Source organism: Centruroides vittatus, unplaced genomic scaffold, assembly GCF_030686945.1.
Source record: "Centruroides vittatus isolate TY-2023 unplaced genomic scaffold, ASM3068694v2 contig_543, whole genome shotgun sequence".
Classification (NCBI taxonomy): Eukaryota; Metazoa; Arthropoda; class Arachnida; order Scorpiones; family Buthidae; genus Centruroides; species Centruroides vittatus.
In genome coordinates this window covers 661,596-687,979 of record NW_027122319.1, presented here as the reverse complement: position 1 = coordinate 687,979, position 26,384 = coordinate 661,596, and the positions used below count along the sequence as shown (strand labels likewise).

The 26,384-nt window shown below is 28.0% G+C and overlaps 1 protein-coding gene across 2 annotated transcripts in view; it reads right to left on the bottom strand.

Moving 5' to 3' along the window:
• The window catches only part of LOC136978493 (X-linked retinitis pigmentosa GTPase regulator-like), a 65,052-nt gene that overhangs the window by 24,989 nt on the left and 13,679 nt on the right, over positions 1-26,384 (bottom strand). For both annotated transcript variants that reach the window (XM_067274209.1, XM_067274208.1), the window contains exons 6-12: positions 22,520-22,669; positions 20,818-20,976; positions 16,630-16,782; positions 16,386-16,531; positions 14,063-14,206; positions 10,014-10,113; positions 8,758-8,918 (exon numbers count right to left, since the gene is read on the bottom strand). In XM_067274209.1, coding sequence (XP_067130310.1) covers positions 8,758-8,918; positions 10,014-10,113; positions 14,063-14,206; positions 16,386-16,531; positions 16,630-16,782; positions 20,818-20,976; positions 22,520-22,669 — 1,013 coding nt within the window. The remainder of the gene's footprint in view (positions 1-8,757; positions 8,919-10,013; positions 10,114-14,062; positions 14,207-16,385; positions 16,532-16,629; positions 16,783-20,817; positions 20,977-22,519; positions 22,670-26,384) is intronic.

Below are 26,384 nucleotides of genomic sequence, written 5' to 3'. Positions count from 1 at the left end.
AACAGAAAAAACAAAAGGAAAAACTGGAGGTAAAGAAAACCTGTACAACACATATATTCAAATTTTAAATAAATAATATGAATTTTAAAAACATTTATCATCAATTGAACATTTATAGACTGTAAAAGTAATTGGCTTTATAAATCTATCTTGAGGAAACCGTGTTTTGTATTTTCGTTTCTTTTCTTTTCTTTCGAAGACACAATGTAGTGACGTAAACTTAAACACTGGGCGAATTTTTCATCCTTTTTATTCGGTTGGAACGCTTTTTTATTACATAACGCGTTTCGGGCCGATGCCCCTCTTCAGCCAACTAAACATTAAAAAGTGAGAGATGACTATATACAAATATTTAAAATAAATATCGTGACAGTATACATAATTAGTTTTTTAGAGGTTGTTACCTTCTAAATCCTGGTAAGAGCTTGTATACCGTTAAAAGCTGGTCCGTACCTCATTCGGTAGTTTAGACGGATGTAATAGTCCAAGGGTACGAATCTTGATAAAAATTCCATAAAAAAGGAAGGTTTAGTATCAGTCTGTAGAAGTATACGGGGTTATTCTTTCACAAATCATATTCGTGAAACCATACCTGAGATTCGTCTTCCGGTGTGTTGTCTAACACTGAGCTCGTACTCCTCCACCTCAACTGCGGAGCACGATCTATTTTTAATTTGCATATGTCTGGTCGAGCATTAGCAGGGGAATGTTCCTTTTTTTTTTAATAGGTTTCTTTTCCGATAAAATTATTCGGGGGGTTTAGCGGTGATTTTTTTAGAACATAGCACGTGGCCATTGCTATTTTTTCCCGCTTTTAGTATTTTTAATATTTGTCGCTATGCAAATGACGTAACAGATCGTAAAACAGTTTTTTATTTTATAGTATATTTTATAGTAATTTAATCCAGTTTTCATTGATTTTTATGCTTAGATTAGTATTTATGCAGGTCTTATTTTTATTTTTAATGATTTCTACACTTTCTTTGAATTTTCTGTTGTATGTCTTCTTTTCTCTATGTAAAATGCTTGTTTTAGTATCATCGATTTTACAGTTATTTAACACACAATGGTCATGGAATACTGAGTTTAGTCTGTTGTACTTTAAATCGGCTATATGTTCTTTCACTCTTATTTTGAGTTTTCGTTTTGTTTCTCCTATATAGAAGTTGGTATTTTTGCAAGTGCATGGTATCTTGTAAACTATGTTTTTCATATCTTCTTTTTTTATCGTCTGTTTCTTTTTTCTTTGTTTCGCTTTAAGTCTAGATAACAGGTTTACGTATTTTGGGGCAAGTTTTATATTATTTTTCCTCATATCTATGTCGATTTCTTCATAAAGGTTCCTAATGTATGGGAAGCTGGTATATTTTGGTTTCGATTCGGTTTTTTTATCTTTTATTTTTGTTTGGTTATTAGTAATTTTATTTTCCCATTTATGAATCAGTCTGGTTGGGTACCCGTCTAGGGCAAACTTTTTCTTCAATTCGATGATGTGTTTGGGTTTATTAGTTTCTTTACTAGTTCTATTCTGTATTTTTCGGTATTCCATGTTAAAGATGTTTTGTTTTATATACAATGGTATATTTGAAGTATATTTTATTGTGGTGTTGATTGAACATGGTTTTTTAAAAGGTTCAAAATCTAATTCGTTTTCGTTTCTTGTTATCATGACGTCTAAGTATCGTATACTATTATCGGCCACATTTTCTTCCTCTATTTTAAATTGGATATCCTTATCTATATTGTTTATTATGTGTTTTATCATGTTAGGCTTTACTTCTGCATCATTATATATAATTAGGACATCATCTACGTATCTTTTATAATATTTTATACCTGTTATATTATTAATTTCTTTGTCAACGTCGATCATTATTATTTCAGCTAGTTTCGGGCCTATGACGGACCCCATACTAATACCATTATTCTGTGTGTAGTATTCTTCATCTATCTCGAAATAATTACTCATATATGCAAATTCTATTAATTCTATGATATGTGATTCTACTTCTAATTTTTTAAGTTTATCTTCGATTAATTCCCATTTTATCGACGGGTACATATCAATCACATCCAGACTAGCCATTTTTGATGTTTTTTTCTATTTTAACGTTTTTTAGACTGTCCAAAAGTTCCTCTGTATTTTTGATAGAGTGCTTCGAATTTTGATATTTCTTAAGTTTTTGTTTAAGGAATTTTTCCAGATTATATAAGGTAGCGAATTTAAAATCGACTATGGGTCTTACTTTTTCTCCCATTTTGTGGGTTTTAAGTTTCACATTCAGTTTAGGTGTTCTATCATTATCTTGATTAAGGATGAACTCTCGTTCTGCTCTTGTAATTTTGTTAAGTTTTTGCAGTTTTATAACTCTCTTTTTTAGTTCTTCATATAGGGTTTCTTTCGGATTGATTGGTAGTTTTCGGAACTTTTTGCCTTCCACTATTTCTAGCTGTTTTGACTTAACCCATTTTTGGGTTACTATAATAATTTGTTTACTTTTATCGGCTCTAATGAGGTCTAGCTGATTATCACTTAAGAATTTTTGCAATGTTTCTATCTCGTCTTTGTATTTATAGTAATTTTTATCTGTTATAGTTGTTTTATTATGTTTTTTTACAGTATATTTTTTTAATTTTATTACTTAAGGTCGTTTTCAGAATTCTTGATTCTGTATCTTCGAGTTCATTGCACATACGATCCAAATTAGGTATTATATCCAATACTTCCCAAGTGTTAGGGCCGTTAAAGTCTAGTCCTTTTCTTATTGTTTCTAGAATATGTTCGGGGATCGTGATTTGTGTTTTATTTAATACCAAGGATGTTTTCCATTCTATTATTTCTTCCATAGTTGGGTGGCCAAATCGTTTAGCTAGCTTTTTTTTGTTTATTTGTCTGATATCTATTTATATTATCTCTTGGTAAGTTGTTAGTGGTTTCTTCTTTATTTTTTGGATCTGCTCTTCTTTCCTTTTTATTGTATTTTTGTAAATCTCGTTTTAGTCTTCTAATTTTAATGTGCTTTAAATTTAAACACATTAAAATTAGAAGACTAAAACGAGATTTACAAAAATACAATAAAAAGGAAAGAAGAGCAGATCCAAAAAATAAAGAAGAAACCACTAACAACTTACCAAGAGATAATATAAATAGATATCAGACAAATAAACAAAAAAAAGCTAGCTAAACGATTTGGCCACCCAACTATGGAAGAAATAATAGAATGGAAAACATCCTTGGTATTAAATAAAACACAAATCACGATCCCCGAACATATTCTAGAAACAATAAGAAAAGGACTAGACTTTAACGGCCCTAACACTTGGGAAGTATTGGATATAATACCTAATTTGGATCGTATGTGCAATGAACTCGAAGATACAGAATCAAGAATTCTGAAAACGACCTTAAGTAATAAAATTAAAAAAATATACTGTAAAAAAACATAATAAAACAACTATAACAGATAAAAATTACTATAAATACAAAGACGAGATAGAAACATTGCAAAAATTCTTAAGTGATAATCAGCTAGACCTCATTAGAGCCGATAAAAGTAAACAAATTATTATAGTAACCCAAAAATGGGTTAAGTCAAAACAGCTAGAAATAGTGGAAGGCAAAAAGTTCCGAAAACTACCAATCAATCCGAAAGAAACCCTATATGAAGAACTAAAAAAGAGAGTTATAAAACTGCAAAAACTTAACAAAATTACAAGAGCAGAACGAGAGTTCATCCTTAATCAAGATAATGATAGAACACCTAAACTGAATGTGAAACTTAAAACCCACAAAATGGGAGAAAAAGTAAGACCCATAGTCGATTTTAAATTCGCTACCTTATATAATCTGGAAAAATTCCTTAAACAAAAACTTAAGAAATATCAAAATTCGAAGCACTCTATCAAAAATACAGAGGAACTTTTGGACAGTCTAAAAAACGTTAAAATAGAAAAAAACATCAAAAATGGCTAGTCTGGATGTGATTGATATGTACCCGTCGATAAAATGGGAATTAATCGAAGATAAACTTAAAAAATTAGAAGTAGAATCACATATCATAGAATTAATAGAATTTGCATATATGAGTAATTATTTCGAGATAGATGAAGAATACTACACACAGAATAATGGTATTAGTATGGGGTCCGTCATAGGCCCGAAACTAGCTGAAATAATAATGATCGACGTTGACAAAGAAATTAATAATATAACAGGTATAAAATATTATAAAAGATACGTAGATGATGTCCTAATTATATATAATGATGCAGAAGTAAAGCCTAACATGATAAAACACATAATAAACAATATAGATAAGGATATCCAATTTAAAATAGAGGAAGAAAATGTGGCCGATAATAGTATACGATACTTAGACGTCATGATAACAAGAAACGAAAACGAATTAGATTTTGAACCTTTTAAAAAACCATGTTCAATCAACACCACAATAAAATATACTTCAAATATACCATTGTATATAAAACAAAACATCTTTAACATGGAATACCGAAAAATACAGAATAGAACTAGTAAAGAAACTAATAAACCCAAACACATCATCGAATTGAAGAAAAAGTTTGCCCTAGACGGGTACCCAACCAGACTGATTCATAAATGGGAAAATAAAATTACTAATAACCAAACAAAAATAAAAGATAAAAAAACCGAATCGAAACCAAAATATACCAGCTTCCCATACATTAGGAACCTTTATGAAGAAATCGACATAGATATGAGGAAAAATAATATAAAACTTGCCCCAAAATACGTAAACCTGTTATCTAGACTTAAAGCGAAACAAAGAAAAAAGAAACAGACGATAAAAAAAGAAGATATGAAAAACATAGTTTACAAGATACCATGCACTTGCAAAAATACCAACTTCTATATAGGAGAAACAAAACGAAAACTCAAAATAAGAGTGAAAGAACATATAGCCGATTTAAAGTACAACAGACTAAACTCAGTATTCCATGACCATTGTGTGTTAAATAACTGTAAAATCGATGATACTAAAACAAGCATTTTACATAGAGAAAAGAAGACATACAACAGAAAATTCAAAGAAAGTGTAGAAATCATTAAAAATAAAAATAAGACCTGCATAAATACTAATCTAAGCATAAAAATCAATGAAAACTGGATTAAATTACTATAAAATATACTATAAAATAAAAAACTGTTTTACGATCTGTTACGTCATTTGCATAGCGACAAATATTAAAAATACTAAAAGCGGGAAAAAATAGCAATGGCCACGTGCTATGTTCTAAAAAAATCACCGCTAAACCCCCCGAATAATTTTATCGGAAAAGAAACCTATTAAAAAAAAAAAGGAACATTCCCCTGCTAATGCTCGACCAGACATATGCAAATTAAAAATAGATCGTGCTCCGCAGTTGAGGTGGAGGAGTACGAGCTCAGTGTTAGACAACACACCGGAAGACGAATCTCAGGTATGGTTTCACGAATATGATTTGTGAAAGAATAACCCCGTATACCTCTACAGACTGATACTAAACCTTCCTTTTTTATGGAATTTTTATCAAGATTCGTACCCTTGGACTATTACATCCGTCTAAACTACCGAATGAGGTACGGACCAGCTTTTAACGGTATACAAGCTCTTACCAGGATTTAGAAGGTAACAACCTCTAAAAAACTAATTATGTATACTGTCACGATATTTATTTTAAATATTTGTATATAGTCATCTCTCACTTTTTAATGTTTAGTTGGCTGAAGAGGGGCATCGGCCCGAAACGCGTTATGTAATAAAAAAGCGTTCCAACCGAATAAAAAGGATGAAAAATTCGCCCAGTGTTTAAGTTTACGTCACTACATTGTGTCTTCGAAAGAAAAGAAAAGAGGCTTTATAAATTTCAAGCAAATTATACAAGGATTAAAAAAGAAAAATTTAATAGATCTTTAAATTACTTAACAAGTTTTTCAAATTTATTGATATTAGATTATAGAATCTAAATTTTTAAAATAAATTTAATAAACTTATAAACTTAGCTTCTAAAGTTTATTTCAAATTTTATAAGTATTAATAACATTGAATAAATTATATATAATTTGACTGTATTGAATATGCAGCTAAATGATATATAATTAGTTTTTATCTTTTTCTTGTTAAACTTATTAACATTAAATATTATACTAAAAGATTAAAAATTTTGAGAAAATCTCTGGTAAATTTTGTAGATTTTTTACATAATTTGTATCTATTATATCAGAATAACTGTATTTCTACGAGATGTCATTATAATGGCACTATCTCATAATTATCACATTGAAATAATATGTTGAAATATTTTAATACAGACTTCACACCCTTTATATAAATAACCAATTTTCTGATTATTTGAAATTTATGGTAGAGTTTCTGTTAATCTTAATTGCTATCTTATTTTCATTATGTAAAAAATTGTAATGTTACATATTACTTTTTATAAAATAAAAATAAAGATGTGATTAAAATTAACAGAAAATAAAACAGTTATAAATTTCATCCATATTATTTTATAGGAAAAAAGATTTTTCCATATTTTTTATTAAAAATATCATTTTTATATAAATTCAAAAATTAAATCATTAATTATTCATTTATTTATTTTTCTTTATATTATATAGCAACTGAAATAGTTTTGATTTTATAGCAAAATATTATTATAGGACAAAGATATTTGTAAGAGTACCTGTCTCTATTTGAATAAGTTATGTTTGTGAGTAATATTACTGTAGATTAAATTTTATCAGGCTAAAAGAATTTGAATTCTTGAATTCTGAAATGTGTAATACATTTTATTTGAAGTTTATATTGATAATGTGTACTTAAGTAGCCCCTATGGCAGCAGTTCTGGTCATCATCTTGTATGTGAACATGAGATTCACAAACAAGATGATGACTGGTGCAGCTACTAACTACACTGGCATTTAAAGAAAAATCTTTCACTTGTCACTGACATATTTCTATTTTCTTTTCTTCAATTTCTTCAGTACAGAACATGGTTTAGATGATTCTTTCGTAAGTTAATCCTTTTCCTTTGTAGAAACTTTTTCTGTATTCTTAACAAACAACTACATTCTTCCTCTTATGATTTTTGATTTCTTGGGACTTACTTATGGGGCTGAAGGTACAGTTTCTGGCTCTTTCCATACTGAAATACATCCCACTCATGGATAAACCTTACTCATATGCTGAATGGACAGGTCAAAATGTTCTCCAGGTTTTTTCCTTTTGCTCACAACAGTCTCGTCAGTTTCAACAATCTTTCCAGGTCCACAAACTTTCATTCATATCAAATTAGACAAGGAAGCCATCATAACTTGTTTTATGAAATTTTGCCCAGTCAATGGCTGTTTGACTAATCACACCCACCACCAAACAGGTCATGCTCAATGTACATTCTATACAAATTAGATGCCAGACAAATGAAAAAATAGTTCCCCAAGAAATTTTCCCAAATTTACCTTTAAATGTACCTACAAGTGCCAAACTGTTCATCCTGCATTTATGACATCTAAAAGAAACAGAATCACAATCCTTCTGAAAAATTAATTTATGAGGACATCACAATTCAAACAATCTGCATCTACAGGTTGCAAACCTAACTTTATGGCATACTTAATATCAGACAAAATTCTCTTATCAACAACAATTTCAGGAAAATTCATTTTAAAACATGAAAAAAATCCCTAGAGGTACACTTTTGCAAAGAAAACTGTCAATCTTTTTCTAAACCCTCCATTCCATCAACACAAGAAAAAATATCAAAATATCAAATACAAACTTCAAAAAATTTATAATCACAAAATAAGATACAACTCTTTGAAATATGATAATTAAAATACTCCTACCTAAAATATAATATTGTATGGCCATAATATAGAAACCATTTGATGTAAAAAATCATGTAAACTCAAGACAGCAACACCTACCTTAACTATCAAACAACTCATGTTGAGATTCTTGAAATGCCACAGTAGGGGCTACCTAAGTACACATTTACCAATTTAAATAATTAATCATGAATTTTAATAACTTAATATCTGATCAATTTTGAGATTAAATTAAATTGCATTAGTCTTGCTCTATCCTAGTTTTATTGATTCTGACATTAAAAGAACATCTTAAAACAATTTAAAATTATTATTATCAATTAATAGTAATTCATTAAGAATTGGCATTGAAAAAAAGCAGGTAAACATCTTTAAATACAACTAGTGTATAATTAAATTAAAAATTGAATTATACGTTAGTTTAATTTAAACCACTATACTGTGAGCAAATAACAATTAAAATAATAAATATTTAACATTTAAAGCATTAATTAAATCTAATAACAATAATTAATGATTGTACATTACAGTGAAATATTGACCCTGATATTGCAAAGAGACAGTTTAAAAATGCCTATTTACTGAAGGCATATAACTATAACCAAAACTCTGATTACAATATGGTAAGATTTTATAAGTGTATTTTATCTTATGTTTTGAGAAATGTTAATTCTCGTAACATTAAACAACTAATAATAGCCACAATTACCATAAATAGATTCTATTGTATATATAACATTATTAATTTATCCTTTTAGAAGGAAATTCATCTGCATCTAAAAAACCAATTTCTATCATTGACTAACAAATCTAATTCACTAAAAGTAATTTAGGTATACATAATCCAGTCATTTCTGTAATCATTTTAAATAAAAATTTCTATTATTAAATTAATATATAATTCATACCTTATTCAATTCAGATTTTTCTGAAAGATCAGAATCTAAATCACTGTCAACATGACGAATACTTTCATCTTCTTCTGCTTCTTGAAGTAAAGATCTTCTCTTTGAACTTTTTTCTGTGTTATCATCACTTTCACTCATTTCATCATCATCTATTATTTGTTCTATTTCAATTAAAAAAAATACTGAAAATTTATAATGTAAGAAAAAGTAATTTAACTTTAGCTTAATACGCTTACTAACACCATCTTTTAGCAAACAGCGGATTTAAGCTTATACACCTGGTATATTCATGAGATAAATTTACAATTATTGTACCCTATTAAATTCTGAAATAAATTACATGGAGAAAAGAACTGACTATAAATAAATTTAATTCATATATTAATTTTCAAGTAAAAATATTTAAAAATTTTAAAAAGTATAAATTTATGAATAATTATGAATAAAATAAATATACTCTATTTGTCCAATTTTATGTAAAATATTTGATTTGAATATTAATATATTCGTAAAATATTAATATATTCAAACATTACTAATTATCAAAAAGTTGTCAAAGTGGCTTACAAAACGATTTGGTTGGCCAGACCTGATATATTATAACAAAAGACTTAAATTCAACTCAATACACTTTTATAATAAGCTGCAGTAAAAGTTGATCAGTGTGCATGATGTACAAATGAAGCTTTCAATGACATTCTCCACTTTCATCATTCTTGTTAGTTAGCTGAAAATTATGTTATAGTATATTAATTTTATTAATTACAAAGTAATGAAAACTCATTAATAACAACATTTGCTTAATTAAATTAAAACTTCAAAACTAAAATAATTTTTTAGCTAGTAAGAGCGAAAAAGGTGAAAACTATGACCAGGAGAATGCCATCAATCAATAACTCCATTCTTATATCATATGAACTGATCAAATTTCACTGTGCATATTGTATCTGTATTGCATAATGCAATAAAATCATCCAAGCAACTATCCACTTTTGATAGGAATGCATTTTTTCTGAAATATTTATTATCTTATTTACAGTAATGTATATTAATTATTTAAATTTAAACTTTGTAAATCAATTAAAAGAGCTAACATTGTGAGATAATAAGAAAATATAAAAAAAATATCCATTTAAAAAAATGTTAGTGAGTATTTCAAATTTAATGATTACTTCCTTTAATTTTTTTCTTTACTTATTTTAAAAAGTACAAGTTATTTTTATTATATTTAATAAATAGCAAAATTAAATTCATACTTGAGTTTTGAACACTAATGCTTGGTAATTTTGTTTTATTTAATGGATTTGAGTCACTGTTATCATTTTTTGAGACTGATGAATTAAACAATGGTGGTAACTACATAAATAAACAAAATAAATAAAATTACAATCAATTTATTTTAAAAATCATATAAAAATTCATTTTAAATTCATTTTTTGTAAAATTTATACTACAGGTTAAAAATCCTTTATTCAAAATGTATTGACTAAAATGGGACCCTATATAACAGGCATGGGCAAATGTGGCTCCGAGAGCCGCATGTGGTCTTTTTGAGTTACATGCGGCTCTTGCTGAAAGTGTTAATTTCTGTTTTTTATTATTATTTTTACAATTTTATTTTTATAATTTTGTGAAAATATGTTTATTAAAAAAATTCAATATTTGTTTTATATTATATTTATATTATATAATAAAATCGCGCGCTTTACCATACTATCCACCACGACAGTACAGAACTGCGGCTCCCATGCATTTTGCAAAACCTACATTGCGGCTCCCACTGAACTCTTGCTTGCCCACCTCTGCTATATAATATATATATACATCAGAGCCATCTTCCAAAACCTACATTATAATCCAAGAATGCAATTAATGCAGTTAAATTTACTTGGAACACTGAAATTAAATATATTCTTGGATATAAACAATTACTTCTTACTATCATTACACACACATATTTTGATGTTATTTCATACTATTACTTCAACTTTTTCTTACTACAATATTACAATGTTAAATACAGTTGAGTCCACTTAACAGAATACTGAATAAGGAAACAGCTCACTTTACAGAGCACTCTCCCATGTTCCCAATTTTCTTCCCTATGTTTCACATTAGCAAGATTCCTATTACCAGAGCACCAGTTAACCGAGCAGTCGGTTAAACAAACACCATGTTAGTAGAATTTTTAAAGCAACAGTCCTCATAACGGAGCACTATTCTAAGGAAAATTTATAAGGGACTATCTTTAATTTATAGTACATGGACACATGGTGACTGACAAGGCTCTCTATATTATGATTTGTTAAAATTTTGTAATGTTTGTAATTGGTCAGTTTTCTAACAAACAGGGAATCAAAATATTTCTTACAAAATCACAATGAACAGGTTTTATTAGATATACATGAGAGCAATTACATAGTAATAAAATATCATAAAATATATGTGATCTGTGCTGTTTGTTCATGTATATATCTTCACTTTTTGCTTTGTCTCTTTCATGATTAATGACCAGATTTTGGAGGTTACATGACATTACTTGGCACTGTACAGTGGGTGATCAGTTAATGAACATAATTCATTCCAAAACTTTGTTCGCCGACTGAATTGTTCGTTAACCGATTATCGATTTACCATAGGTTTTTATGGTAATTTGATTAATTCATTCTGAAAACTCCAAAAAGTAAAAATATATACTTTCTTACCATGTTTATTTATATGTAATAATAAAAATACATATATACACAGTCTTGCATTTTTATTAGTCATGTTTTTTCCATTTGTGGGGTTTAAAGAATCTGTCCAATGTCAATTGCTTTTCTCTCTTCTTCAGGATTTTTCAGAAGTAATTAATGGCATTGTAATTATAGAGATCCCCAAGCCTATTAATCTCAACTTGGTTTGGATGCCATTCTAAGACTGTTGTTCTGACATTCTCCCAATTCTTCAAAAAAATGTTTAATAGCAGATATCAGCATTAACCCTCTTTTTCACAAGAAAACATATTTTACAGAGTTTCTTGGTGTTCTTCATTCAAGGGTTCTTGGTGTTCTGTTGTCAGATTAGTTTCAGGTTCCATTATGAGCTCTTCAATGTTCTTTATTTCTCAGATGTGATTTTTGTTACTCTTTAATTGCTTGAGTCTTCTTGATTATACAGTATCTTTCTTAGATAAGATTGAACTGCAGCCTACTGTAGACCTGTTCAAGCCATACTGCCCAGCAACATCAGACATCTTCTGCCCACACTCTACCTTTGCTATTGTACTCTCATCTTTCAAAAATAAAAACTAACGCAAAATTTAATGAGTGCCTGCCCAACAGTCTCGTGAATACTATAAAAGAATTGTTTCTGTCAGAAAAATAAAAAGCTGGAATTACAAGGGAGAGTTTCAAAGTTTGGAGGAATACTATCTGATCAGTATATACTGGGTTGAGCATCGATGTCGACGTCTCCCACACTCTGAAAATTTTTGAATTGTTGCCTGAAGACAAGGGAAGACCAATCAGTATCCGTTATTTTACATCACTTCTTCTTGTGTTTGATCTGAGAGGTGTTCGTTGTCCAAACATAATCTTTCGTAAAAGTGTTTGTTATCTGATTTGTTCGTTAACCAATCACCCACTGTATTTATTTATTTCTATACTGCACATCCCTTATAGAGCATTCAGAAATTTTGGAGCAAAGATGTTCACATCTTTTCATCTAGTCCTCCTATTGAATTTCAGGAAAGAAAAATACAGTAAGACCCACTTAACGTGAGGGATACATTCCTAGATGACAAAGCACTAAACGAAACAGCATTAAACAATGTCATTTTAACACAGAGTAAATAGGGAAAAGGAAACACATGACCAAAAATAAACAAATTTTACTTTAATTTTAAGTTATTTTTATATTAATTTGCATAATAATATATGTTAAATAACACATAAACATATGCACATAGAAATGTAAAGTTTTTGTAATGAAGAAATTCTTCTGAAATTCTTGTTTTTTTGCAATAAAGTCGTGTAGTTTCATTTGTCGGTTTTTTCTTTTTTTAAGTAAATGTTGGTAGCAAGAGATCATATCCAAAATGCCTTGTCTTGCTTTTGCACTGCCTTCAAAATCTGGATCATTCACTACAATTTGATCAACAATTTCTGTTATTGTTACCAAACTTTTACCATAGAAATCTCTAGAGAAATTCTTTAGATTCTTTGTTTTCAGAATCACTATTTTCCAGTTCTACATGAATTCTTTGTTCTGCTGGTCCTTGAAGGTCAGCATTGGTAAGGCTCTCACCAGAAAGCAGAATTAACTCCTCAATATCCTGCTCACCTTCATTTCCTAGTCCTGCTGTATCGATAAAGTTGACAATTTAGTCAACGATAGTCTGTTCTCATTGAGAATTCTTGAATACCTCCAGCCATACCTTCTTCCATTCTCCATTCATGCATTTATCAGTTAATTTTTGCCAAGCGAAGTCGATATTGCCTATGGCAACCACGATGTTATAATTTTTTCAAAATTGCACCAAACAAACACGGATTTAAGGGAAGTAAGTACTGTGCTATGACGAATTGCCATCTTTTGCTAATTGGTTCGTTTTTAGGAATAATTGTATTATATACAAATCAATGAAATGCTGCAATAATTTGAATCAGTGTAAATTTTGAGCTTTTTTTAGGCTTCGAGCAGATCGCATTATATTGAATCAGCATTAAGTGGGGTCTTACTGTATACTGTATTTACTGATTATTGGAACAATAAAATTGGTGATATAAGAATGGAAATCAATGTGCAAGTATAGTAAAGTTATATGATAATGAATTTTAACATTTCTAAGTGTATTATAAGTTATTTATAGCTCCTAAGACATGAAAAGATGGAGAGAATTGAATACCATTAACAAACCTCCTGGGTACTTTGGATAAGGAACAGTCTGGATAAGAGAGCATGATGCAGCAATCTCAAGCATGTTCTCCTAAGCAGACTCAACTGTACTATGTACATTAATGATTTCTGTTAAATGTATTAGTTTATAAAAATATTTAATTATAATTGTGAGAAACTTTAGTTTGTTAATAACCAAAGGAATCTATTCTACAGATATGTAAATAAAATAAGCGAACAAACTTGTTTAACTGAAACAATTCTATAAATACAGGATTGTTTCAGTTTTAAATTATTTTTAAAAATATCAAATTTAAATGATAATTTTTATAGGTATATTTTCAAAATTTACATATTATTCTAATTAGTAATATCATATATTAAACAATTAAAAATTAAAATAGATTATGCTCATACTTATACATACATTTCTTTGTCTCCTTCTTTGTCTTGCATCTAATATGGGAGTATTTGAGTCATTAATCACTTCACTTGTATGATTACTTTGAAAGTTGTCTAATTGTTTGGACTTTGAAGCTAATACAGCAGTGTGACAACCACCACAAGATATCTGAATTATAAAATTATAATGACTATTATAAATCTTAGAAATGAACATAATATAATATTAAATTATAATATATCATGAGAATCTATCTTTGAGTATTTCACTTTTAAGCACTATCCTTAAAAAAATTATAAGATTCATTTATAATATATTTTCCAATTGTTCAATGTAATCTCTCCAAGAAATTTAGAGTCATGATTACATGAAAGATTGCAAATTTGTTAAACCCTAAACAGTTAATAACAAAAAACATTCGATGACAATACAGAAGTAATTAAATAATTATAATTTTTATATCATGATGTTTTAATTAGAGAGAGGGAAAATGTGTAAAACTAACATCCATTTTTAAAACTAAGTATTTGATGTATTAAGAACAGCATACTAGAATTTGAATTATAAGGTTTTTCAATCTTTTCAGTTTTTAGAACCAAAGAGTAATTGTTTGAAATTAAAATAGAGAAGACAAAGTCTGTCAGAATAACAGTACCACCAATTATTCACTTTCACTTTAACAGCAAAAGTGAATAAATGGTACTGTTATTTCAACAGACTGTCTTCAATTTTAATTTGGAATTATACGCTTTAATTGTGCAATATAATTAGGTAAGAATAGAATATATCTAATATATTTAATACTTTTGTATATTTTGTAAACACTTATGTGAAAATTGAAACAGTATTGATGATACATCTATTGTATGAATAATTTTCAACAAGTTAAAAGTTAATTATATAATATAATAGATCTATTAATTCAATGCATTCTAATTCTATTTGTTGTTACTGTATTAGCCCGAATATAACGCGACCCCGAATTTAACGCGACTCCAAAATTTTCATTAAGATATTTAGAAAAAAAAATAATACTCATAAAAGAATTCAAAGAAAGTAAAATTCAATCAGATAAGCATTTATTTAGGTATTTATAGCTGATAACACAGGTTACATTCATGTCAATGATCGAGTTAAGCCTAACACACGACTATATCAGATAAAAAATTAAAAATAAAATTCATGTGTAAAAATGTAAAGAAAATATCTGTTAAATCTTAAACACAACATTTTTCTGAGTAAAACAAAATAAAAACTTAGTCAATTGGTCGATTTACAACTCAGAAAAAAGCATTTGAAAATAGGGTTATAAAACAATTAGTGTTTATTGACTTTCGTGTTAGGGGGTAAAGCGGGTCTATTGACAAATTTTCTCGCAGTAGTACGAAATTTCTACTGACTTAACTTGAATAAGTCATATTTCTTTCCCATTTACAAACAAACCCGATGGCAATCGGTGAAACATGAGATAAATTACAGCGAGTTGAAATTTGATATGTTTATTTTTTGCGTTTTACGTATCAAATTACATTAAATTCGACACAAATAAAGCATTTTTGTCAATATAGAAATATTTTACATTGTTTAAAAGTAGAGAAAATAAAGAAAAGAAAGATGTAATAATAATTATTCGAGCGAAGCCAAAAATTTCACAATTTTAAGATAAAAAATGGCATCTGTGAGAGCCCAAAAGGCGGTCGAAAAATCACGTGACTAATGAACTTCGAACAAGCGGAGACATAGCCTTACTATAGTAGTGCTATGCAAACAAAAGCGCAGGCCTACTAACTAGATCACATGGTTGTTTTGAAGTGATCGGTCGAGCCAGGTCTGACGTTCAGTCGTGTTTCAATCTCTGTAGGAAAATGTCCTTGTTTATATTACATTCCATTACTTAAACCCCGAATTTAGCGCGAGTCGATTTTTTAACTGAAAATAAATGGTCGAAAAATATCGCGTTATATTCGGGCTAATACGGTATTTATATACATTAAATAATATTTTTCCTATTAATAATAATTTTTTTCCTATATTATTGTAATTTTATAAATACTGTTGTATGCATATTTTAGATGATATAAAGAAACACTGATATTTTAAATAAGAAGAGATTGAGACTCAAATTGTAAGACAAAACCAAAAAGAGTAAACATCTTATAACTTAAAAAATTTTAATGGAAATTATTCAAATAATTGATCAATTTTTCAATATATCAGTATGTTTTTCTATCTATAACTATAATACTGCAAATATTAGTAATGAAATAACTTTAGTAAGTTATTGAAAGAAAAAAAAACTAAGTAAATGTTTATGAATTATTTTTCAGTTCAAGATAAAAATGGTTACCTGCTGAACACTAAAATTATATAATCTTGTAATTAAATTAGGCAGAAATTTATTACACAATTCATTATCATTGCTGTCGTCATCATCGTCAAGAAGGCCCAATTTGCCATGCCTATTATTACCACAGGTATATATTTGACCATTAACTACAAGAATAAAATAATGAATTATCATTACTTTTAATATAAAATATGTATATTCAAATGAAATAAAAATATATTTAATGAATGAAAAATAAAACAACCTGTGAGAAATGCTGAATGATTTTCACCACAGCTTACTCTTGCAATTTTATAAGGAAAATTTATTTCCACTGGAAGTGATGTTTCTAAAATATCCATATCAAGTCCTAACTGTCCACTACTACCATCTCCAAAAGAAAATGCTGTTCCATCAGCTTCAAAATAATGAATTAAATAATTAAGTACATTTAAGACCTTTAATAAAAATATATTATTACACTTTTTGTATTTCTATAAACAATATTTCATGGAAAAAAATTACAATAGTTTGCTACAAACATATAAAAAATATACAGTATATTTGTAGCAAATCATAATTTTCCATCCTTATTATTTAAATAAGCTTATAAAATGAATTAAAACAATGTATGTAAAATTTTATTTTATTTTTTTTAAATTTTTAGTACTGAAACACTAATAAAAAGCTAAAACCAGTCTATATTAAAAGACACTGTCCACATCTTTTCCAGCACAACTCCTTTATTAAAATAAACATTTTCAGAAACTTTTAGGAGCCAGCATCACATTCAAATTGTATTCATTGAAACCTGATTCTGGCACCTAAAGTGGCCAAAAACATTTGTTTGAATAAAAGTGCTCTAGAAGGTATCTTTTAATATTTTTATTACTATTTTTAAAACTTTATAAAGAAACTGAATAACAAATCTGTAAATAATAGTATACAACTTCTAAAAACACTATATGTATATATAATTTATTACCTAAACCTTTAATTTAAGACATGATTATAGATATATATCTATAATCATGTCTTAAATTATGTAAATTTGTATAGTAATTTAGGGGTCATTTTTGACAATAAATTGACCTTTAAAGGTCATATAAAAAAATTGCTAAATCTATCACAATACACCAGGATATTTTATAGCGTTTGTAGACTGATATCCTCAAAACCTGTACTAAGGTTGATTTTCTTTATGAACTTTCAGTCATTAGTCAACTACTGCTCATCAATCTGGGCTATGACTGCCCCCTCTGTACTAAACAAAGTTATTAAAGAAATAAACAAAGTATATTTCCTTCTGAACAAATTTTGCCATCTACCATATACTAATAATGCTGAAGTCGCAAGAGTCAGATTGGGATTATCTGATCTCAAAGAAAAGGTCAAATACTTCAATCGTATTTTAATTTATAAATATTTTAATGGCATAATACCCAATTATTGGCTAAAACTGAAAGTTCCTTCCAAGAAAACTCAATCACTATCATGTCTACATACTCCTTTTTATTGATTATCACTATCTCATAGATCTTTCTTTTATCATTCCATTGATTACATGTCTCCTATTAAACATCACCTTCATCACAACTTTACAAAATGCAAACACTTATACCAACAATTTCTACATAATCTGCAATTTTGTTTTGCCCTCATATCATTATGTTTTTGCTTTTTTCTGTTTTTATTCTTTTATATATTTCTTGTTATTATATAATTTTTATTGTATTTATTTATGTTGTTAATTTTAATTGTATTTTATTGTAATCTTGGGTAATTTTGTTATATGGGGATGGAAATCTATTGTCCATCAACAGTTCCAATTAAATGTAAAATAAAATAAATTAAATAAAAATCAAATAAAAAAAAATACCCTGTGCATATAAAGTAATATACAGTAGAGAGTCGTTAATCCGAATCAATTGGGGACTGGGGTTGTTCGGATTACTGATTATGTACAAAAAAATATATTAACCTGTCCGATGTTCAAATTTTTCTCCATTGCGTGTCGCTTCATGTTGAATTTTTCTCCGTTGCGTGTCACTTCGTGTTGAATTTTCATCAATTTTAAGCCAAACGAAAATTTTTATAATAATAATGGAGGCTATTGTATCATTAAAAATTATTTTTTTATTTTGTACAAACAAAATAAATATATTGAAGAATATAAAAACATGAAAATTATACTTTAGAAGTAAATCTAGTATCAAAAACGTTCGATTCAGCACGACACAGTCCGACTGAAATTGTTCGGATTACCAGGGTTCGATTAACGACTCTCTACTGTAGTCTATATACTATTTTGTGTATAAAAATGCATATCACATTTAATTAATTAATAAAATTTTGATATTAGATATCTGAAAATGAATACAGTAAGGCCTCATTTTATGTTTTCTCTTTTCATAAAGATTGACATTAATGAACATTTTGAAATCAATAGAAAAAAGTCAAGACAAGAGAAGACAAAAACAAAAACAGAAATGCAATGTGTCAGCAGTGTAATATTGTGAACGTTAAAAAAAACTAAATTGCTAGATCATGTGATTGCCAATAGTTTGTTGCATCCTTCCCATAGATTACAACTTATATTTTTGCCAACTACATTCCATACCCGGGAAATTATTGACCCTCGAATGGCAACGATTGTCCCCTAACTATCAACAAACCGTTATTCCTTCGGAGCAGGTAGATCATCTTGCACGATGGTTTATAGTTAGCGTCCGAACTAGTCGTTTATTTAATATCCCGGGAACACCTATGGCCCTAATAGTGATTCGTTTTCGATCACGTGACAAGTTTTCCCATCCAAAACTTATAAAAGACGCTTCCTTCCCCCCTAAAGGGCTCCTTCGTCTCGCTTTTACGACGTGCACTACGCCATCCGCCGGACTCTCAAAAGTTTCTAAGTTCTTTAAGTGCCATTGCCCTGTCTACGAATTCTAAAGCTCTACGTGCCATCGGCCCATTAACTGACTCTCCATCAGCCAAACTTTATCGTCACTTCTGAGTGAATATCAACCTACCGGGACTTTCACCGGACTCTGTCTATTACGGACTCGTTAAGAGGTATGAGCATATATTTGTAAACTCTCTCTCTCCGGACCCCCTTTTTGTTTATGAGGGTAGACGTGTAGACGTGTAGTTTTGTTCGTTTCGAGTTTAATAAATCTTGTTTTGTTATAAAATGGTGTCTTTCTTGACTGTCGGCTTCGCCTTATCGTCGGCCCCAATCTTCCTCCTCCTCCACTCGCGTAACGCGTAACAGCGCCGTCTACGTGACAGCCATCCTAGACACGTGAGTCGCCGGAAAAAGAGGTACGACAACCTCTTACCTCCCCGGGATCTCACACATTGGTGACAATCGAGTGGGTTTCCGACTTATTCGGCACCCCCCCAATTTCACAGTAATATTGTGAACGTTAAAAAAAACTAAATTGCTAGATGGCATGTGATTGTCCAATATGTTTGTTGCTTGTCTTCCCATAGACTTACCATTATATTTTTGCCACCACTACATCTGAACAATTGTACCATTCTCAAATCACTCTTTGGTGGTTCCAGCCATTTACTCAAACTAAGTCAAACAAACTAAAACTCTCTTTCAATTAAGATGTATATTTATAACTTTTTCTTGTTTTATTTATAAATAACCTATTATTTATGTTAAATAATTATAAAAAAAAACTATAATTCTTTATTAAAATTTTAAAAATTATTAACTTTTTAATTGACTTTAGTAGACAGTTTTCATACTGAAGGAACTAATCTTATTTAAATATATTACAATTTTGACTCAATTTACAAAAAATTTACTTTATAGCTGGGAAGTTAACCAATTCATAAAACGAGGTCTTATTGTATAAGATAAATTTATCAATTCTTAAACACTTAAATTTATACTATTTTAAATACTTAAAATATTTCATAAAAATTTTCAAATTTTAACATAGTGAATTTCATTGAAAACCAAAATCAAAATTTATTCTTTAAAATATATTAGTATATTATACACATTTATAATTAAATAACTAGAGATTAATTATAAATTATGCTATGTTTAGCTAAATTTTAAGTATAAGTTTGTTTACTAATTATAAAATTAATTAAATCAATTTTCATTCTTATTAACTTATAATTATTATTATGAATTTATTAATTAATGCAAGGCCTCAACATATTAAGGCAAACCAAAAATCTAAATAATGGATTTTTTCTAGAATTTAGATATTTAGCTATTAATACTTTCTGGACTGGAGGTTAGCCCTTGCAAATGGGATATTTTTTGATTATTAATTTCATTAATGACAACTTTATAATGTGATTATGATAAATATTATTTATCATAATTAAGTTATAAAAGAAAAAAAATATATAATTATTTACTTAAATCAAAATTATAACCTTTTAATAGAATTTTATATTTTTAAAACATTATTTAAATTACCTGTTAAAACAATGGTGTGATTTCCTCCACAAGATACCGATAACATTTTTCCAGTGAGTCCAGTGACAGGTTGCGGTTTAGGTAACTTTTTAAGTTGGGTTTCTGTAAGCCCTAATTTTCCACCTTCACTTTCTCCAAAAGTATATACTTTACCATCACCTAATAATATGAATAAAGTAAATAAACAAGCAAACATGAAAATATTACAGTAAAACCTGCAAAAGGTAGAATACAATGGGACTATTTTCTGTTTCCATGTCTCACAGATTTTCTGCCATTGATGAGATGTAATCTTACCCCTTTTGTATTGCTTTCTATTGCCTATACAAATGCCCTAAAAATGTCTCTCTATGCTTTCATGAAATTTGGTGAAAAAATAAGTCTTTCTATGCTTTCATGAAATTTGGTGAAAAAATAAGTCTTTTACAATTTATATATATATATATTAAAATTGCATTTGTTAGAGATGTCTGCATATATTATAAAGATTTTATATGTAATTAAATAAGTGAGCAAAGATTAATTTTTAATAAAACAACTAACATCAATGGGCTTCAGTCAGAATAATCCTTAATGCAATGGGCCTCAGACTGAAAAACAGAAGTATAATGTGATAAATGAATCTTTATTTTGGAAGATTAGTCTAACCTCCACCTCATGTTTATAGAACAATTATCACATATTAGGAAATAAACTTTCAAAAATAAATGAACATGATGAAAATACCATAGACAGAGCATAAGTGTAGGTTGTATCCAAGTGTAATTTCCCCCTTTGTCAATCCCATAAAAACTAAATTCAGTTAATTCTATCTTTTTTATTGTTAGTATAGCTTTCCTCTTTCTTTTCTTTTTTTACACTCACTTGTTATAATTTGCAGAAACCTTTAAAATTATTATGGATTTTATTACAATGCAGAACTATGTTTATTTTCTTATTAATTTTATTGTTTATATAAAAATATAGTTAGACAAGTTTCTAGCTTTTGCATCTATACTTTACCATATTAGAGTTGCAACAGCATGATTTTTTCATTTTGTCCATCTCTCATAGGTTCTGGCTTTCAGAGAACATGTTAAGTAAATGTAATTGTTTTACTGAAAAATATTTGCACTTTCCATCTCCAGAAGTTTCCACATTACTCAGATTCCAGTTTTCACAGATTTTACTGTATTACAAAAACTTTAAATATTATATGTACTGTACAATCTTCAAAAATTTGAAATAGTTCAATAAGAAGTTGTTTAACAATAATTGCATATTAATTTTTGACATATTTAGAAAGAGTATTTTTAAAAAATTACACAAGATATGATAAATATGACTTCATTAATATTTTAATAATACAAGTGAGAATTTTAGGTCAAATATATCATCATCAAAAGAGATTATTCAAAAAGTATTTCCCAAATTTTAACCAAAACTGTCAAATTTTTATGCCACGAAATTAATTAATTAAATTCCATAAATATCAGAGCTGGATATTTTAGCATTTATGACTAAATAGAATTCATTTTAACACAAGCTTTTTATTTGTTCTACAATGTAAAAAAGTTCAAAATTTTTTTTGTTAAATAAATAATTTTATATTACATATCTGTAGAAAAAGAATTTTATTGAATATTGAATACAGTTAATCTCAAAAAAAGTTTATATCAAACAGAATTAATTTTTATTGTTAAATGAAATAAAATTTAAATACCTGTAATTACTGCTGAATGATAATATCCAGCAGAAATATAAATAGCTGCAACTTCAAATTTTAATTCTGTAGGAACTGAATATATGGACTGCTCTGTCAATCCAAGTTGTCCTTCACTATTTCCTCCCCAAACATACACAATACCTTTGTCTAAAATTAAAATATTTTATATTATATATATATATATATATATATTTATTCATTTATTTTAAAAAAATGCATAATGGATGATGATTTTAAAAATGAATAATTATTTTTAACTTAAAAAATGAACTTATACTTAGAGAATTTTTCATACAAACTGTAAAAATAACACACCAAAATATAAATAATAATTACAAATATATTAGTAAAGACTTTCACAGTAAACACTTGTGTAACTAATATAATTATAAATGCATTTCTTTTGATCAAACATTAATCAAAATAATGTATGAATTGAATTAATTAGTTTCTTTGCTATTTATTATCTTTTAATTATTTTAATAATTTGTTATTTATTCCTTAAATTAAGTTTAAAAATCATAATCCAAGAAGTAATTTATAAATTAATATATGAGAATTTTTCACACATTAAATCAGTGAATTTATTTGGGTTCATTTTGATCTTCCAGAGTGCATATGTTATGGACAAAGTGATTAATACGGGCATTATGAATAAAATTGGGCATTGTAATAAAATTCAATAATTTATCAAATTAACCGGTCATTATGAATACTGCTACCACCTAGTTGGGCAAAGTGATAATAATACGTTGAGGAGTGATCATCCGACATACGTTAGCCAATCAGAACTTACATCTTAGTTGCGCATGTGTATTGCATTTAGTACTGAATTTTAAATTTATGTGACTAGTAGTTAATCTTTTTTCTTTGACAAAAGTAACAATCATGGAGGAATCATTAAGTGACATGAACAACTGATTAAACGAGTTAATAGCAGAAAAAGGTGAAAACAATTAAATTTTTACAAAATCAGCATATTTGTTAATGATAGAAAAAGTGAGAGTCAAAAATGGAAGTTACTTCTAACTTACCGGAAGAATATCAGTTAATAGTACTTTAAAATAATTCACAAAAAATAAATATTTCTAAATGAAATAAATGGAGTTTTTTTTAAATCAAATTTAAAATTCGGTACTAAACACGATACACACACGCGACTGAGTGCCGAGTGGCAAGCGTATGTCAGATGATAACTCCTCAACATATTATTATCACTTTGCCCGACTAGGTGGTAGCAATATTCATAATGACCGGTCAATTTGATAAATGAATCAATATTTATCACACTGCATGCCCTTTTTGGTCATTATGAATAATGTCCGATTAATCACTTTGTCCATAACACATATATGTTATTTTCCAAACTTCAGAAAAAATGTAAACATTTATATGTGTCATTTAAATTATCCTCTCTCAATTTAGTGTCATAAAGAATATGCAGTTTAAACAAGGATTTTTTGCATAATCAATGTGTTTCTGTCAAGCTAAACGTTAGTCTTCTGTAAAAAAAAAAATAGACAGAAAATTCAAGACTATAATTTCTCATTAAATTAAAATACTTAAATGTCTAAATTTTTATAGAATTTTTTTGGAGCTGTAACCAATAAATACAAAATTTTGCAAGTCTACCAAAAAGAACAAGCATTTCAGATCTGTCCTCAAATATTTTTTGACTAGATGAAAGTTCACAACAGTGGAGAAACTAATATCTGGAGTGTAAATAAATTTGTTCATTCGATTACCATATTTACTCGCATATAAGACGACCTCGCATATAGGATGATGTGTAACTTTAAAAACCAAATTAAAGAAAATTAGCTTTATTAATACAATTCTAATTTCATTTAATCACAAGTAAAATATCAAATGAATGTAAATGCACACATTGTCCTGCAAAAATTACTGGCATTTTAAACTTTAAGGAAAAATCTTGTAAAATCGACAACTTAATTTGTTTATGTAAAGCTGGACAATAGGGAACCTTTTTTGCTAACTGTACATTAGTATTATACGTATACATTTATAGATTTTTAAAATTGTTTTATAAAATTATTTTAATATGTTTTAAATTGTAAATTGTAATTAATGTCAATTTCTCTGTGAATTTGTTCTATAACAGGTTAGTTTTGAGAAATTTTCTTTTGTAATAGAATGTTAGACTTTTTGTGTTATTTCAATTGTATATAAACATAATATTTTTTGTTGTAGATATCTATATATTTTTTTATGTACGGCTGATGAGGGTCTTGTGTACCAAAATGCATACCAGTAATAAAGTTGCATTCTGATGATAGAAGTGTCATTTTGATGTTACCAGTAGCAGTGTGATAAGTCTCTGTTATCTCTACTATAGTATTTGAGATATTAGTTTCAACAATTTTTGAGACAAGAAACTCTCTTATAATATAATTTAAGTGTCACATTGATAAAATAGTAAGAGCATTAGCAATACATTGTAGCATCCTCTGGTGACTCCATAAACATATATTGCTATTTTTTTTCACAAATTTTCAGTCTATTGTAGATTATGGTTTATCACTTTGGGCCATGGCTGCCTCCTCTCTTTTAAATAAAATCATGAAAAAATTTGACAAAATTTATTTAGTTTTAAATTTACTCTGCAATTTACCTGTACTTATTATCCAAATTTTGCAGGTCCAGACTGGATCTTCCAAGTTTTAAAGAGTGCATCCAATACTTTGATTGTTTGCACTTCCATAAATATTTTAACAGAAACATACAGTTGGATTGGCTACGTTTAAGAATTTCTCAATAAAATTTGCATAATACATCATGTGTTTTTACTCCCTTTTATAGACTAAGCATTTCTCAAAGATCACACTTTTATCTCATCTCTCAGAATATGACAGAATTTGAAAATTTACTACATGAAGATTTTAGTCATTTTAAACAGATTTGTAAATGAATATTCTATAATTCTTAGTGTTTAATATTTTTATCCTATTGTTATTTTATGGCCTTTTTTTTTGTATTTTTATATATTACATTTTATGCATCTGGGTCATACTATTAATCAGGGGGTGGCAATCTTTTGTCATTTAGATAACATTTCCACTTGTAAAAAAATAAATAAATATGTAAACAAGTAAGTTCTCTTTCATACATTTTGCAAATCAATATACCATATATTTCCGCAGATAAGACAAAGTATAAATTTTCGTCAAAGTTTTATAGTTTTAGCATATATCTGTTCTATAAGATGACCCCCAAATTATTAACAGCCTATAAATTTAGTTTAGATTAGTGATCATCATGTGGATAATAATACTGTATAGTGTATACAGAATTATGTCCTATTTGTAATTTTTCAAATGAACAAATTTTATTTTCTGCCTTGCTATTGTTGCAAACGTTCACACTGATTCAGGCATTCGGGTAATGACCTTGACTATTCACAAAAACGTCATATGGGCTATTCTATTTTGTGGTCATACCCTACTCTGTACTAGTAAATAATTATGTTTTGTCCATTTTTTTATAATGGTTTTAATTTATATAAATTTCAATCTAATTTTTTTGTATCTGTCCTATAAGACAACCCAGAATTTTAGGAGCCATTTTTATGATTCAACTATCGTCTTATCTGCGGAAATATATGGTAACTTCCATCTTTTTACCTATAAACTTATTATTATACATATATATTTCGTATTCACATACATTTCACATCACTTAGCCATAATTCACATCATTATTGTCAAATATTTAACCAAAAGGTATCAAAATCCTGACAAAATAAAAATTAGTTATTCATGTTACAAATCCCTAATTCCTCAGATTGTTGTATTTTACAAGTATGTAAAATATAAACATTTGGTTAAAATGGAATGGTATTTCA